The 16,239-nt window shown below is 36.2% G+C and overlaps 1 protein-coding gene across 2 annotated transcripts; it reads left to right on the top strand.

Annotated features, from left to right (window-relative positions):
- Window positions 1-2,111: 2,111 nt before the first annotated feature.
- On the top strand, window positions 2,112-16,032 carry LOC107587216 (periostin-like). Of its 2 annotated transcripts, none has more exons than XM_016274919.1 (21): window positions 2,112-2,372; window positions 3,097-3,195; window positions 6,261-6,325; window positions 6,476-6,633; window positions 6,728-6,892; window positions 6,982-7,128; window positions 7,200-7,341; window positions 8,722-8,934; window positions 9,018-9,152; window positions 9,956-10,104; window positions 10,574-10,710; window positions 10,794-10,924; window positions 11,065-11,195; window positions 12,215-12,317; window positions 12,412-12,479; window positions 12,671-12,716; window positions 12,832-12,846; window positions 12,940-13,131; window positions 14,892-14,933; window positions 15,015-15,041; window positions 15,159-16,032. In XM_016274919.1, exons 1-21 carry the CDS (start codon window positions 2,254-2,256, stop codon window positions 15,176-15,178), a joined length of 2,304 nt encoding a protein of 767 aa, XP_016130405.1. In that variant the 5' UTR covers window positions 2,112-2,253; the 3' UTR covers window positions 15,179-16,032. The 2 variants fall into 2 exon arrangements, with proteins under 2 accessions (XP_016130405.1, XP_016130397.1); XM_016274911.1 differs by having other exon boundaries at window positions 2,115-2,372; window positions 15,156-16,032.
- Window positions 16,033-16,239: the final 207 nt, after the last annotated feature.

Raw genomic sequence — 16,239 nt, 5'->3', positions numbered from 1 at the left:
CTGTTTTGACAGAGTCAGTGTTTATTATGAAGAAAGTGAGGGGGCTATTTCCAGATGCATCTCATGTACGCACTTTCACTTCAGAAACATGTTTCTGTGAGATTGTAAATGACAGTTTTAAACATCAGGTTTTTCAAAAGATAACCCAAATCCTGTTTTGACAGAGTCAGTGTTTATTAGGATGTGTGAGGTCAAGCAAGACTCTTTCATTGCAAGAGAAGAAGGTCAGAAGAAAAAAACCCTTGAATGCTAGTATGTTTGGCGACCACTGGTGTGAGTGTTTGGAAAAGTCCACTGCACCTTTATGTCTTATAACTAACTGTAAATAATATTTAAAATCTCTGTTTTCTTTTTAAGTCCAGGGCCAACAGAGTGCACTTTAGAACTGGCATCGGGAAGAAAGATGGATGTCTTCAGATTGGACGCCCTAAAAAATTCTGCTAATATGTCAGTACAGTTTTATGTCAAAACAATCTTATTTTTTCTTGTTGCTTTAATGGTTTTCCACAAGATGGAGCCACGTATCCAAAAGGTTCCAAAGGCTGTCATAGATACCACCATCTTTTCATAGTTATGTTTGCATCTGGCCACAAGAGTGAGCCAAGCGCAGAGACAAGATTTTGGATGAGACCGCTGTATCAGATGCCTCGGGGCTTGATTTGTATTAGTGTCAAAATGCAGATACTTGGACTGAAGCTATAGTGTTACGTAAAATTGATTTATACTTTAATCCTTGTTACAGAATCCTGCAAAATTTTGTTCTTCACTAAAATACTTCCCATTTAAGTTACAGGTTTACCAACAATATTCCTTGAAAAAAAACCTCTTTGATGAAGCGTGAGGTCGAAAAGTCTGAGAACAGTGAAAATCTGGGATTTAATGTCCATAACTAGAAATAAACATTTTGAAAAAAAAGGGTAAAGGTCAAGTTTATTTATATAGCCCTTTAAAACAACATAAATGCTGACCAAAGTGCTGCACAACATACGAGACAAAAACATCCTCATACAATACAATTTAAATACTAATAAAATAAATCAAAAGAAAACAGAACAAAAATGAATAAAGTTAAAACAAAACAAAACATCACCATGCAAAATAAAACTAAATTAAAACAAATATTATCAAATTAAGCAAAAAACAAACAAGTTTACAGCAAAGAAAAAGTGTAACTTAAAAAGGAGAATTATTTACGATATTGCTTTATATGTAGAATACAAATTTTGACATTGAGCATGAGAGCAACTTTGTACAGATGCTCAGATGTGTTTGCTTCAGTTGAAACACAAGATAATATTTTTGGATCGTTGTCAAATTTTGGATATACATAATCAAGTTACAAGTTTGAGTTCTGCTGTCATATAAGACATTCTGAAATATCTTTGTTTCACTCAAATTCTGATAATATAATTTCTACCAGAAAGACTCAGGAGGTGATGATAAGATTCGAAAGAATTTATTTTACAGAACCATAAGGAAGTTTCTTTTGGCATAAAAAACAGAATTCCTTGGCGTAGGCCCCATCCGTAGCTTGAATCTGTAGGTTGAAGATTCAGCTATTTCTGCCAAGACGAAGGCAGGGGCGGAGCCTACCTCCCCTGCATGGACACGGCCAATGAACCTGGTGGTGGTGGGGAGGATGGAGGGGAACATCAGCGTCAGTTTCTGCAAACACAAGGAAGGGTGAGTAAATAACTTATATTTCTCGTGTCAAGTGACGATTGGCTAGATCTAATTGTAATGTGTGACGTAGCATTAAGTCTTCCCAGTAGAACTTGAGCTAAAGCTTCCATTTGTAAAAAAAAGAAAAGTGAAATCAAATGAGAAAAATGCCAAATAAATCATTTCTCAGACTTCTGGATCATTTAACAGTTATGAAATCATCATATGTATGTTGCATATTTCTGTGGATTTTCTTTACATTTGAAATATCTCTCGTAAAGAATAACTGCTTTCAAATATAAAAAAATGTGAAAGTTCTATACCAATCCTAATATGGACTAAAATAGCTCCCCATGTATATTATTATTCATTCATTAGGAACTGTACAAGCTTGTTGTTAAATGAATCCTCCACTCTTTGTGTTTTGCTTATTCAGTATTAAGAGGTGAGATCATAGAGACACACAGGAAAGGCTGGTGCACTGATAGTTTGCCAGTCTCTCCTGCTGCTGAGAGCTGAGCTATAAAAGCCCTCTCCCCCTCAGCTGGAGCCCATTTCTTGGTCTGAAGTCTCACAGTGGGGAAAGCAGGGATGAAGCTACTCTTTGCAGCTACTTTTGCACTCTTTGTGCTGTCTGCCTTTGACCAGGCAGACTCCTCAGCTTATGACAAGATAGTTGCCCATAGTCGTATTCGAGCAAAGAAAGAAGGGTAAGAGATATTGTTACATTTATTTATTTATTTCTTAGCATTAAAATAAGAACAGTTGTTATGATTTATATTTGTTTTGTATATATTTTTAAAGTTTACATATGTTGCTGTTATTATTATTTTTATTATTATTATCTTTGTCCTTGCGCATCATAAGTAAACTGTAAAACTGTAGGAATTTTTGTTTTAAATTGGTGTATTATAAAAACAGTCTATTAAGAATGAAACAGTTTATTTAAAAGTATATATTTAGGCTACCTGATACAATGTTATTTGTGTTTTTTTAAATTTTGTAAAAATTAGTAATAATTTTTATATCTTAATTTTAATAATGTTATTTATTTTTATTTTATTTGATGTTTCATATTTTGTTTGAAATTGTATTTTATTATTGTAATTTTCTAATAATAATTTTTTTTTTAAATGAACTGAGTGTATTATTTATTTATTTGTTTGTACAAAGACCTTAATGTGCATATTAAAGTTAATATTATATTACTTTAGGTATATTTATATATATTTATAAAACAACTTAATAGGTATATTTAAGAAATAGGTATATTAATGTTCATTGTTTTAATTTGACCTTTATTTCATCAAAGCTAAACCTTATTGTCCCAGTTTTAAAGAAAAGCACCATGCTGTCACACACACACAAAAAGCACATCTGTTGCACTCCTCTGTCTTAGCTTTACTCATTTCATCCTGTCTTACCTCTCTGCAGACCAAATATGTGCGCTCTCCAGCAAGTGGTGGGGACAAAGAAAAAATACTTCAGCACTTGCCGTAATTGGTACCAAGGGGCCATCTGTGGAAAGAAAGCGTAAGTGTGATGTTTTATGATATCTGGAGGCTATTCCAAATCCTGTCTCTTTGACAGACACTGGAAAGTTCCAGCTGCTCCAATGGTCAAAGGTGAAAGGTCACTGTCCCAACTGGTAAGAGTGCGTGAAGATTTCCAACAGTTACATGCACATATGATTTCCTACTTAAGCAGATCTCCAAATGCAGCTTAATAGTTGGATTTACAATGCTTTAAACAACTTTGAAAAATACAAAATTTGACAGCAACAGTAGATTTACAGCAGCCTGGCTGCCAAAACAAAGAATGGATAAATAGAAAAATAATTACTCCACTGCTACTAACCAAAGTCCATGCGTTACTACAGCACTCCGGAGAACTGTAGAACCTTAATTGGTATAAAATGGTGAGGCCCACTGACATTGTCAGGTCATGCCATCGATGATTAAAGAAAGCAGTAGAGCTCGCCAGGAGTGCTTGGCTTGTGTTGAAACACCTTTCCTTAAATTTCTGTCCTAAGGCAAAAATACACAGCTGTCTACAAGGTGGAAATGTCAGCAGGATCTTTTGTTTATCGGGAAGCTCTGTGGCAAAACTAAGTGAACTTAATGATGTGTGAAATGTAAAAACCAACAGCAGCAAAACAGATTGCAACATCTAGATCAACAATATGCAGGAAGATGAGCGCAAAGTCCTACTGTGAAGGCTCCAGTAATGACCTGGTGGTTTATGGAGAACAGCATGGTCAACCACAACCGTTGATTCATGTAGAGTTTGTTATGCCTCCGGTTTCGAATTCTTTTTCTGTGGTTGGAAAAGAGAGGAAACGGCAACGTAAAGAGGTTACCCAGGCCTTTCACGTGTGACCAAACAGCACTGTTTTGAGGTAACCTCCAGTGGTTTCAAACTTCCTTACTTGCAAATCCAGACTTGCCTGCAATATTCTGTAGATTTTCTGCTTCCCTTGCAGTTTTGATTATTGGTAAGCCAGGAACTGTTCTGCTCCGAGTATTTTCTCTGCACTCAGCAGACCATTACATAGCGGTCTGGCGATCTTTGTAAATATCTGGTTTAGTGTGTTTAGCCTACATAATTGAGATGAGTATGACAGTCCTAGATCTCTCGCAAAGATTGGCGCAAAAAAACTATATCACTGATGGCTTCACAAAGTGCAGATGAGGGAAGATGGAAGATTACTACATTTTGAAGTGTCCATTTTCATTCAAACGATCGGTTTGATGTTCTACAAGATATATTTTGCTAGATATCTCCACCATCTGATGGTTTTAACTCCATCCTGATGGTTTGAACATGTACGTAATGTTGTGGATCCTTTGAACTGGTGACTCACTAGGCAGAACTTCAGTGAAATTGGAAAATCTGACCTTCTCCCCAATGAGTAATGTAGCCGTATTCCCTCAGAGTGTCTGGTTCAACAGGAGTCATGTTTTCCTCCTGTTTATAGGAGAGATTCTTTAGAAGCTCATGTTCTAGCGAGACTCTAATGACTTCATCGACATCCCTCGCCTCCCCTTTCACTGTGCTTCACTTCCATAGAAGACCCAGAGGCCAGAAATGATCCAAATCTATTGCTTCTGGATCCTCTGTACAGCGGTCACATAAAGGACAACTTTGAAATCCCAATTAGGTTCTTACAGTCTCGTGATTGCACAATCTCAGAGACTTATCAGTTTCCAATGTTCCACAGAACTCAGCACTGGATGTCATTTCTCATTTGATGATTTGCAGGCTGTTTTATCTGTTTGGGGAATTCAGCAACTTGCATCACATGGAACCGTTTTGCTGGTGTGGAGATTTCCAAGTGCGGCAGCCCACTAACCCTGACTAGTGTCCATCTGTGAATCTAGAGTGCGTTTAATATTAGCAGCTTTGAGAACTTCTCAGCGGATCGTAACTCTCCAGTGGTGTTTTCGCAGAGAACTATATAAAAAACCTGTTTCCCATTAAAAGCTATTTATTAACTCTACAATACGGCTGCTATATAGTTGGTATAATTAGCTTAGGTGAGTTTATTGAGCCCATTATTCATATTAAGAGCTTGTTATGATGCATATGAACTTGGAACTGCCTTATCACACACTAAAGGGAATGGAAAAGAAATAAACAACAATAATGATACATAAAAAATCTGTTATTTAAAATCCTAATTTAAGTTCTAAAGTACGTCAAGTCTGCACAAGTCAAAAACATTATTTCCTTAATTTACATGATGCTTAATAAAATAATTTGATATGCACGTGTAGATTTATATTTAGACACTTATGCATATTTGTAATGTTTTATAATGTATTAATTAATTATTGTTTATTAAATATAATTTTGAATATATATATATATATATATATATATATATATATATATATATATATATATATATATATATATATATATATGTAATTTTGAATATATTATTTATATATTTTTAGATTCTATTTTTGGCTTCTTAATACTACCAAGAACAAAATGGCTTTTCATCCATGAGATTCAATTTGTGTGGTCATGGAAATATATTTACAAGCTTGGTTTGAAGGTTTAAAGAGCCGCTTTCAAAGAAAACAGAAAAACCATAGAATGTGCCCTTCATTACTGGAAAACTGCTGATTCGACATTTCCTTCCATTGTACATTGTAACTTCCAAACCAACGTTTCACTGGGTTATAAATTTACTTTAAAGGCATCCTGGACCCAAAAAATACCCCTCAGCCTTACCAAACCACCAAGCTGGTCTCAGCGCTTAGCTTCAGGGTGCTTAAAGTATTAATGCAATGCTGTGACAACATAATGATAGTGGAATACGGCACAAACCTCAGGACCACATAGCATGTTTATGTACAAAGACAGTTAATGGTTACCATATGGACTGACTGTCTGTCCAGGACCATGAACTGTGTTATCATTAAAACCGGGATAGCTTGTAATGACGAGTGAATGGCATCCAAGAAAAAAAATGAATTTGAGCCTGTACACTACTGGTATTTTATTTTTTCAAATGGCGCCATATGTCTGAGATTCAATACTCACTTAACACATGTTCTTCTTGTTTTCTATCTTCCTTCTTCGTCCAGGACTGTGTTGTATGAGTGCTGCCCAGGTTACATGAAGCTGGATGGTATGCCCGGCTGTCCTGCAGGTTGGTTTCTTAATAGTTGCTTACTGACCAGTCAGACATGGGAAAATCATTAAGTATGGCTATATTGTCAATACATTAATTAGATTGTAACCTAATTTGAAAGCTACAATCTCAGAGTTAATCCTGCAGCCAATCTGTGTAATTTTGCAGTTGCTCCCATTGACAACGTTTTTGGCACCGTCGGCCTGGTCAAAGCCACAACGACCCAGGACTACTCTGCTCTATCCAAGCTACGGGAAGAGATAGAAGGCGCCGGGTCGTACACTTTCTTCGCCCCCAGTAATGATGCCTGGGATCTTCTCGATCCGGTAATATCTCATTCCTTCTTTCTCCCTGCAGCACACACATGAAAATTTAGTAATTCCTCAACTGTTTTCCAATAGCTTGCTCTTTGTCCTACAGGAGGTAAGGAATGCTCTGGTGAGCAATGTTAATATTGAGCTGTACAATGCTCTGCACTACCACATGGTCAACAAACGCCTGCTTACCAAAGACCTCAAGAACGGAATGACCGCCGCCTCCATGTACAATGACTTGAACCTGCTCATCAATCATTACTCCAATGGGGTAAGTTGATATCTTGAGAAATGGAGGGTTACGTTATAGGTTACTTGCGTCTCCATGAGGAACTCATTTTACATGTGGTTCTCGTTCAGGTTGTCACAGTGAACTGTGCCAGGATCATTCACGGCAACCAGGTGGCCACCAATGGAGTGGTCCACGTCATTGACCGCGTCATCACGGCCGTTGGCAACACTATTCAGGATGTGATCGAAGTGGACGACGACCTGAGTACTTTGAACGTAAGTCTTAAGGAAACTTGGAACTGTGTAGTCAATGAACCAGATTTGTTTATGCTCCATTTCTTTTCCAGACTGTGGCCACTGCATCCGGTTTGAATGAGAAGCTTGGTCAACCGGGACACTTCACCCTGTTCGCCCCAACCAATGATGCCTTTGACAAGCTGGATAGAGAGGTTCTGGATAGGCTTATGGAAGACAAGAATTCCCTCCAAGGTAAACCCAAGCACCAAGACGTAAAGCCCCATGTGCTATTCTCAAACAGAGTGCTTTAAGTTGCTGAAGGGAAACGTTACGTCCCATATTGATGGCAGACTTGGCACAAAGAAAGGCTTTATTCTTATTTAATGAGACAAAGGTGCAGGAAATCAAGGGACTGGCAGTTCCCTCGTAGTGTGTTTGTTGATCTGAGTCAACTGAGTGAGGCAGTGTGTTATTTCACCCCATTTCGAACCAGATGGGCCCGCTGTACCCCAAGCTGTAGACCTGGAATTCTCAGACAGTTGGCAAACAGTGCCATAACCACACTTATGGGACTACTTTAAGATTTAAACAGGGTTACAGTTGAGCCACTTGGAGATGAGATCAAATCTGAAGGTTTTCGGCAGCAGAACTAATATTATGGCCAAATCTGTTGTGCAAAGCGGAAAGATATTTGATCTGCTACTTAAGCGGAAGCCAGGGAAATGAAAAAGGAAAACTCCAAGCTTAACCTAGATACTGATGCCTGGTACAGTTAGCTATCCACTGCATATAATACCATCAAATTCAGCACATGGTGAGAGAACAATGGTTTGTGTTTTCCTGAGTGATCCAGAATGCATTTTATAACCGTTAAAGCAGTATGTTCATCTTAAGGCCAAAGGAGAAAGATCTAAGACCTTCTGAAAAGAGCATCGTCCTTGTCTTGCCAAAAACATATAGACAGGAAACAGCTGTTAGCTTTACAATCCAGTGAAGGTTGGCGGCGATGGGATCTCTGCCCTCTTATTAGTCCCTAGCCAGATATTTGACGTGAGATCAGAGCGCTCCATTTGCAGTCAAATGGCTTGGAGCTGCTGAGAGACTCACCCAGAGAGGACCCAAAGGCTCCCAAGGATCCCTTATGGAAACGAATGGGTGATGCAGTGTCATAATGGATTACATGCAAGCATTTGCATGCTATCTACATAATCTATAAATAAACCATAGCATTTTAAAGACAAATTTTAAAGGTCATGAAATTAAAGTTTTGTGGTTTTAGGTCCATGTCTGTTTCTATATGCTAGTGCCTATCTTGGTAGATACAGGCATTTCAAATTTAAAACCATTCTCTTCCAGGAAATCAAATTAGAAATTTGATCACATACATTGCACTACACAGATTTTTATTCAATCAAAAGCTCTCTAGAATGAGATCTGCAGTCAACTAGCAAGGACATTTTTTTTCGACATGCCCTGCCTAAACTTTTACCTGATGTGGTATGTTCTAAACATTACAAAAACAAAAAACATAACAAATGTCATTTTTCCATGATTTCCTCATATCTCAAGAGGTGTGTAAGAGGAATAACAGATGTGCTTGGATAACAGAGACTAATGTTTCTTCTCTTCCAGCTCTCCTCAACTACCATCTGTTGAACTCTGTTCAGTGCTCCGAGGCCATCCTGGCCGGCACGTCTTACGAGACCCTGGAGGGCAGCAATATTGAGATTGGCTGCGATGGAGATAGTCTCACAGTCAACGGCATCAAGATGGTACTAAAGAAGGACATCGTCACCACCAATGGAGTCATCCACCTCATCGATCAAGTCCTCATGCCCGACTCTGGTTAGCTTTACCTCCTACCATCCTTCAGAAATCATTCTAACATGCTTTTTAAATATTAGGATTTTGCTTTTTTTTCTTCAAAGCTAAGCAGGTTATGGAGTTGGTTGGACAATCTCAGGGCACCTTCAGTGACATGTTGACAGAGCTGGGCTTGTCTGCAGCTATGAGACCCCAGGCTGAGTACACGCTCCTGGCTCCACTGAACACAGCCTTCAACGGTGAGCAAACGAGTCTGAATACATGTCAATCTCTCTTTCTACCTCCCTTTAACTAACTTTCATAGTCTCCTTGCCTTAACACAGCTGCTGGTTCCTTCTCTTTCATTGTCTGTTTTAATTCTACCTTAGCAAGGCTTGTGTTCTTTCAATTGCTGATGTGCCTTGCCTCTGTTAACCTCCGCGGTCCCATAACTATAACTTTGATTCCTCACAGGATAGCAGGTGTAAAAACAGATGATTCATACAGTGCATGTGTATGGAAAATGGCAGCTTGCTGACATGGTAGCTGTATCTGTTAATCTCTGGGCCTCGTCGGGCTTCCAGCACTGAAAGAAAGAGGAGGCAAAAGCTTCTGTTATCCCACCTCCCAAATAGAAGGTTTCAGACCTCACAGGAGGCTAGGCTAGATCTTTCACCTCATCATCACATGTTTGTAGTTCATTTGTGGCTAATGACAGGTGAACACATTCATAACATTATATTTACAGGGTAAATTGTTCATTTTACTAGGCTGCATGGGGGAAAAGGGACAGTGCCTGGGGTTGCAATAACTAAAAGTCCTGTCTGGGAATGCACATTCCACAAAACTGCTCTCCGCTAAAGGCCAGCCAAGTTTTTACATGTTGCAGTTTGAAACATATTATGTTTCTGCAGAATAGCCTCTTTGGTAATGTGAATGTTTTAATCTATAAGAGGTTGCTGGGTTTTTCTAATCACACTAAATCAGAGTTGCATTGTATCATGTTACAAATGTTGTGACAATTTAGGTTTTTAGTGCAAACCTTTTTTCTTCTGCAATCTAGATGAGGTGATGTCCATGGACCAGAGCTTCCTGAAGATCATTCTGGAAAACCACATCCTGAAGAATAAGATTGTGCTGAGTCAGCTGTACAATGGTCAGCGTCTGGAAACACTTGCAGGAAAATTTCTCAGAGTCTTCGTTTACCGCACAGTCAGTGTTGTTTTATATGACCTTCTTCTTGATTTACTTATCATTTGTAAAATCTGTATGGTAAAAAATTTAAATATATAAAAATATAATTAATTGAAAATAATTAATTAAATTAATGATTAATTAATTAATTAAATGGTTAATTTTCTTGTCCACTGTTTTTGCATGTTTATCTGAAATGTTTTTGAAATGTATTTTCTTGCCCTTTTTAAACATAATATATTAACACATATTTACAATATATTTCAAATATATTTAGCCTTTTTTGCAATATGGGAACATTTGAACAGAATCATATAAAGACTGTGTTATGTCACACAACTCAAATGTGAGGTGTATGAATTATTATTCTTGGCCCATTACTTACATTGACATTTATTGACATTGTAAGTTCTAAGTAATAGCTGAAACAGTTTCCATTAGTAAACGCAGAGGAAGTTAACTGTCTCGTAATATTTTAACTACGTAGGCTGTCTGCATTGAGAATGCCTGCTTGATCCGTGGAAGCAAAGAAGGAAGTAACGGTGCCCTCCATCTCATGAAGACCCTGATCACGCCAGCAGATTCAAGCATGTACCAACTTCTGGTGAAAAACGGAGCCTTCAAGTAAGAAAAATGACATGTTTGCACAGTCAAAGTGAAGATCGCGTTCTTGTTCACGTCTTGACTGTATCATTTCCTTTCTGCAGGATCTTTTTGTCCCTGATGGAGGTAGCTGGCCTTACTGATCTGCTCAAACAGGAAGGAGATTTCACACTCTTTGCTCCCACAGATGAGGCTTTTGCAGGGCTCAGCGAGAGAGACTTGTCTCTTTTGAAGAGTGAGTCCTTTCATACATGTGATTTTCAAGGCACACCACATCTAGAATTACTGTTTAGCTGTGTTTTATTCAGGATTAATGAGATTAAAGATGAAAGACGGAGGCAACAGGATGTGACAGCGTCTCTTCTCTGTGATCAGGTGACATTAACGCCCTCAGAGCCATCCTGCTCTATCACTTCAGTACCAGCATCTTCATCGGTGGAGGCTTGGAGACTGGAGTCACTAACCTCCTGAAAACTCTCCAGGGCAGCAATTTGAAGGTGTTGTTTGTAAGTATCAAGCACTCTGGCTGTCCAGCCTTAAAATTAATTTCCAGTCATAACATCTGTTTTAGGGACACATGCGAGAATCTTTATCAGAGTATGATTCCGCTCTGTAATATAAAGTTTTATGGTGGGAATTTCCTGTGAGTAAAAGAAGTAGTAGAAGAAAAGTAAAAGTGGTAAAGAATCATTTTAAAAATAACAATTATAATAGTTTTATGGTTATTTTTTTTATGTATTCATTCATTTATTTTTATTTACTTATTTATTTGTTTATTTATTGATGTTGTAACCTTAATATACAGCAACTTTACATTGTAAAGGTGACATAAAACATTGTGTTTCTTTGATTAAATACAATGTTATCTTTTGTTGTAAGTTAATATTGTGAACTGTTTAAACTAGCCTAAATAATCAAATTAGCTGTCAGTATATTATTTAATGTGACTGAATATATTAGCTTACAGCAATTAAAACAAGCATTAATATTTATATCAGATAGGTACAACTCCTAAATATAACAAGAACCCGTATTATCTCTTTACATTTTTTGTTTGATTTCTAATCATGTTAATCATTAATTTAATTTAATTTAATTTAATTTAATTTAATTTAATTTAATTTAATTTAATTTAATTTAATTTAATTTAATTTAATTTAATTTAATTTAATTTAATTTAATTTAATTTAATTTAATTTAATTTAATTTAATTTAATTTAATTTAATTTAATTTAATTTAATTTAATTTAAAAAATGTTTGATTTATAATCATATTAAATTAAATGATTAATAATTGTAATTATTAAAAATATTACAGAAGTGGTTTTCTTTTTTATTCATTTTTGTCACATGTAAAATATACATATCATTTAATTGTTATATATTTCAGTGCTTTTTGTTTGTTTAATTGTTGTTATTGTATATTTTGTTCACAATTTTAAAAAGTGAAAAAATAAAATACATAATATAATATTTCATATGTTTTATTATAACATTTATTTATTGAAAAATGTGCAATTTGTAGGCAAATGAGAGCATGCTGGTCAACACTGTGAAAGTTCGTGATTCTGATCTAATGGCCACAAATGGAGTAATTCACTTCATTAGGACTCTTCTGTACGCTGAGGGTGAGGGTTATGAAATTATTCCTCTACTTTTGCAGTGGCCTTTTTTTCCTTTTCAAATCAAATACATGTTTAAGAACTGTGTTCTATTTTAAAGATATACCGGTTGGGAACCAGGACCTCCTTTCACTCCTGAGAAGGATCATCCGATACATCCAGATTAAGGTATTGAATTGCAACGTGCTCCTTCAAAACCATGTCATAGGCATGAAGTAGTTCACATAAAGGCCTGTTTAGGGGACTCGGTTGGCCTGAAGGTCTGGGCTTAACCTGATTATGTGCAACCAAATACATAATTGACATGCCTAAAAATTGTAATAGACTGGAAATATGCATGTATTTTCTTTCCTTTGTAGTTTGTCTCTGGATACAGATATCAGGAGATTCCTCTGACATTCATGAGTATGTATATCAAAAATGGTTCTCATGTCAATGCAATTAGTTTTTTTATCTGTTTTCTCAAAAATTCAGTTTTCTTTAAATCTGACATAATCATGTTTACATTTTTTCCCTTTAGAAAGAGTCATCACAGGTAATTGACAACAGTGCAACTCATTACTAACGAGAGGGCAATATTATTGATTTGTTGCATTTGTCTAATGAGTATTGTTTTTTATATATGCAGTCCAGAGAGAGCCCACCATCACCAAGGTGACACGGGTTATTGAGAGCCCAACAAAAATGAAAAAGGTCACCCGTGTGATTGAAGGTCAACCCTCTGTCACTAAGGTCACCAGGGTAATCGAAGGTGATCCTACCATGACTAAGGTTACCAGAGTCATCGAAAGGAATCCATCTATTACCACAGCCATTGAAGGTAAACATCATTTAACACATCCATAATATTAACGCTTTGCGTGTGTGCACACACACACACGCACGCACACGTGTATATATATATATATATATATGTGTGTTATAATGTATGCTAAATATATTATATATATTAAATAATGTTATAATAATACTAAATATAGCAAAATATTATAGTAAATATAGCAAATTATATACAATATACAAATTATAGTAAATATAGCAAAAAATGTACAAATTATTATTAGGCTATTTGATTACTAATAAAGATTTTTCTAAAGTTATTTGGTGTGACATAAGTGTTGGGGAAGTAAATTTATTAATCAATTGTCAAATTATGTTAAAATATTACTTGATTGTGTGTTTTTAGGATACATAAAATGCTAGTTATGACATGACTATTGAAATAACTATTATCAATGGATCGAACCAATTCTAAAATCAACATGCCATTCTCACCACATAATGTTATTAAACAAAATACATAATTTAAGATGTGATGTAAATGTTGACAAATAAACAAATGACAGTTCTCCTGTAATGCACTGAATTTTTTTTATAAAAGTCCACTGGGCCGGGATCCCTTTTTGGACTATATTAAAGGACTACCTTGTGCACCTGTAACTGGCAACATGTAATGTTTGTCATCTGTTAGAAGGGATTTTTTTAATTTATTTTTTCTATTGGTTAATTATATCTATTTTATTTCATGTGTTATTGTTTAATTATTTAATTTACTGTGTTTCTGTCTATCTGAGTTCATATGAATGGGGGGATTGTGGAAGGGATTACTAATGGACAATATCCTACTGTTCACTTTGTTATCATTATTTCAATCTGTATTGTCACACAAAATACCAATAAAAAGATGTGAAGTATAAAAGTCCACTGGGCCAAAAACATCCATAGTTGAAGAAACACACTAACAACTCAAAATGCAATGTGTTGTCTTTTAGTCATTCTGTCATACTCCAAATGTGTGATAATGTTACTTAAAATATGACTATGAAAAGCACATGTGATATTTCAACAGTTCAGCAAGCCAGAACCCATCCTTTCCTGGACTTGGATTTCACAATTATTGACACCTGCTTAAGTTTGGGAAGTCGTGGCCTAATGGTTAGAGAGTCGGACTTGTAACCCAAAGGTTGCAGGTTCAAGTCTCGTACTGGCAGGGATTGTAGGTGGGGGGAGTGAATGTACAGCTCTCTCTCCCACCTTCAATACCACGACTGAGGTGCCCCTGAGCAAAGCACCAAACCCCCAACTGCTCCCCGGGCACTGCAGCAAAAAAACTGTCTGCCCACTGCTCTGGGTGTGTGTTCACGGTGTGTGTGTGCACTTTGGATGGGTTAAATGCAGAGCACTAATGTCACGTCACTTTTATCTTAATGTTTTGTATCAACAGGTCCTGAATATATGATATCCGATATGGAGCTTTATGGTAGACTTTGTGCTCCTCATTCCAAACTTTTTTTTCTAATAGATTTTGTCATATTCCAGGTGACGGAATATAGTTTGCCGTTTTATTGTGCTAAAGATACTGGTTAAAAACAGCTAAACCTTTTGATTTATTGTTCTCCCTTTTATATTATTTGGATACTCTTTACTTTTTGGATCTCTTTTAGCTACGGTACAGGCTACGGAGTAAAGCCGGCCCACTCAGCCATGAATATTTCCTCCTTTTTCCTTTTCTTTCTAGTTCTTCATGTATAATCAGATAAATGCGAGTATCATTCTTTATTTCTTCTTCTGTCCTGCTAGATTTTGGCGGGGACCCTGAAGAAATCACCAGATACATTCAAGGTAAGAATCTGACGTTAGGTATCTCAAGCTAAATCGTCCCAACATGGTTGACCTTTATATCTTTTGCTAATCCGTTTCCAGGGGGAATAGCGACTCAAAGAAGACCAGGTAGATAATTCACTAAACAGTGATTTGCATCTTGTTTGACAACATGGCAGCAACGTTAGGCCAATCAATTAAGTGCAAAAACTTGTGGTAACCCCTCTTTTCATAATTTTTTAGCCATTCCCCGGAGGAGAACCTAAATCAAGACCAGCCACAGTGAGCCTAAGTAGAAAACAAGACCTGAAGAGTATAGCATATACTTCCTTCATTTACTTGCGCAATGGTCCAGAACCTACCAGGTTGGAGTTGAGTTTAAGGCAAAAGAAAAACAAACTCGATTTTGCTCATTCCTGTTGCCCCAGAGATAATAGATGATTTTGTTCAAGTACATTTGGTCCAAACAGGAATATGAAATTCCCCAGACGTTTGTAAATATTTCAAGCTTTCTCTCTTTTTTGTTGTAAAATGTGGTTTGAAAAAGTGATCATATGTGACGTGATACACAAAATCTGATGCTTTCTGATATTTTGTGTGAAAACGATTCAGAAACATTTGTACAACCATGCATTACGTGTGGAGTACACTCATTACTTAAGGCATCCGAACAAAAAAAAAATGGAAGCGTTCATATGAAATACATGGTGTAGGGAAGAGTTGCCTTAAACCAGTAATATGAATTTTTTTTTTCTGGGGTTTACCGTTGCATGGACAATGATTTTATGGTGCTCATGTTTAGATGGTGTAAAATCTAAAATAAAGATAGAAATTGTGTTGCATTGTTTTGTTATAAAATCTCATATCTTTTTCATGTTTCTTTTCTGGTGGGATAGAGGTTAAATGTTCTTCTTTAGTGTTTTGTGTGTGTATGTAAGTATGTCCATTTGCATAAACCATGCACAAATGTGCTGAACAATGCATGCTTTGAAAACTCAAAGCTTTATCTCAAACTGAATTTTCTTGTTTCCAGTCCAAATTTAATTCAACATGAACAGGTTTTGGCTCCTTTGCATTTATTTTTCAATTTCCATAATAAACTCAACTTTTAGACATGGAATTGTGTGTCCGTTTTTTAAGTTATACAACGTTAACATGTTTTATTTATTTATTTTAAATACAAATATTTTACAACATTTTATTAGTATTGAAGCACTATATTTGCCAAGTACTATGACTTGTAAGCTAACAGTTTCCAAGGTGAAAAAAATATTTGCAATGCAAAAATATCTAGCAAATGTAAGATGCAGGCTAAGATACTGTAAAA

The sequence above is a fragment of the Sinocyclocheilus grahami genome, unplaced genomic scaffold, assembly GCF_001515645.1.
Source record: "Sinocyclocheilus grahami isolate Dianchi unplaced genomic scaffold, SAMN03320097.WGS_v1.1 scaffold6.1, whole genome shotgun sequence".
NCBI lineage: Eukaryota > Metazoa > Chordata > Actinopteri > Cypriniformes > Cyprinidae > Sinocyclocheilus > Sinocyclocheilus grahami.
The sequence above is the reverse complement of the archived record's forward strand: the minus strand, read 5'-3'. Positions and strand labels throughout refer to the sequence as shown.

Coding starts and splice junctions, on each gene's coding strand:
- LOC107587216 (XM_016274911.1), top strand. CDS start 2,254: ATGAAGCTACTCTTTGCAGCTACTTTTGCACTCTTTGTGCTGTCTGCC. Junction 2,373..3,096: donor ATTCGAGCAAAGAAAGAAGG/GTAAGAGATATT, acceptor ACCTCTCTGCAG/ACCAAATATGTGCGCTCTCC. Junction 10,105..10,573: donor GAGTCTTCGTTTACCGCACA/GTCAGTGTTGTT, acceptor TTAACTACGTAG/GCTGTCTGCATTGAGAATGC.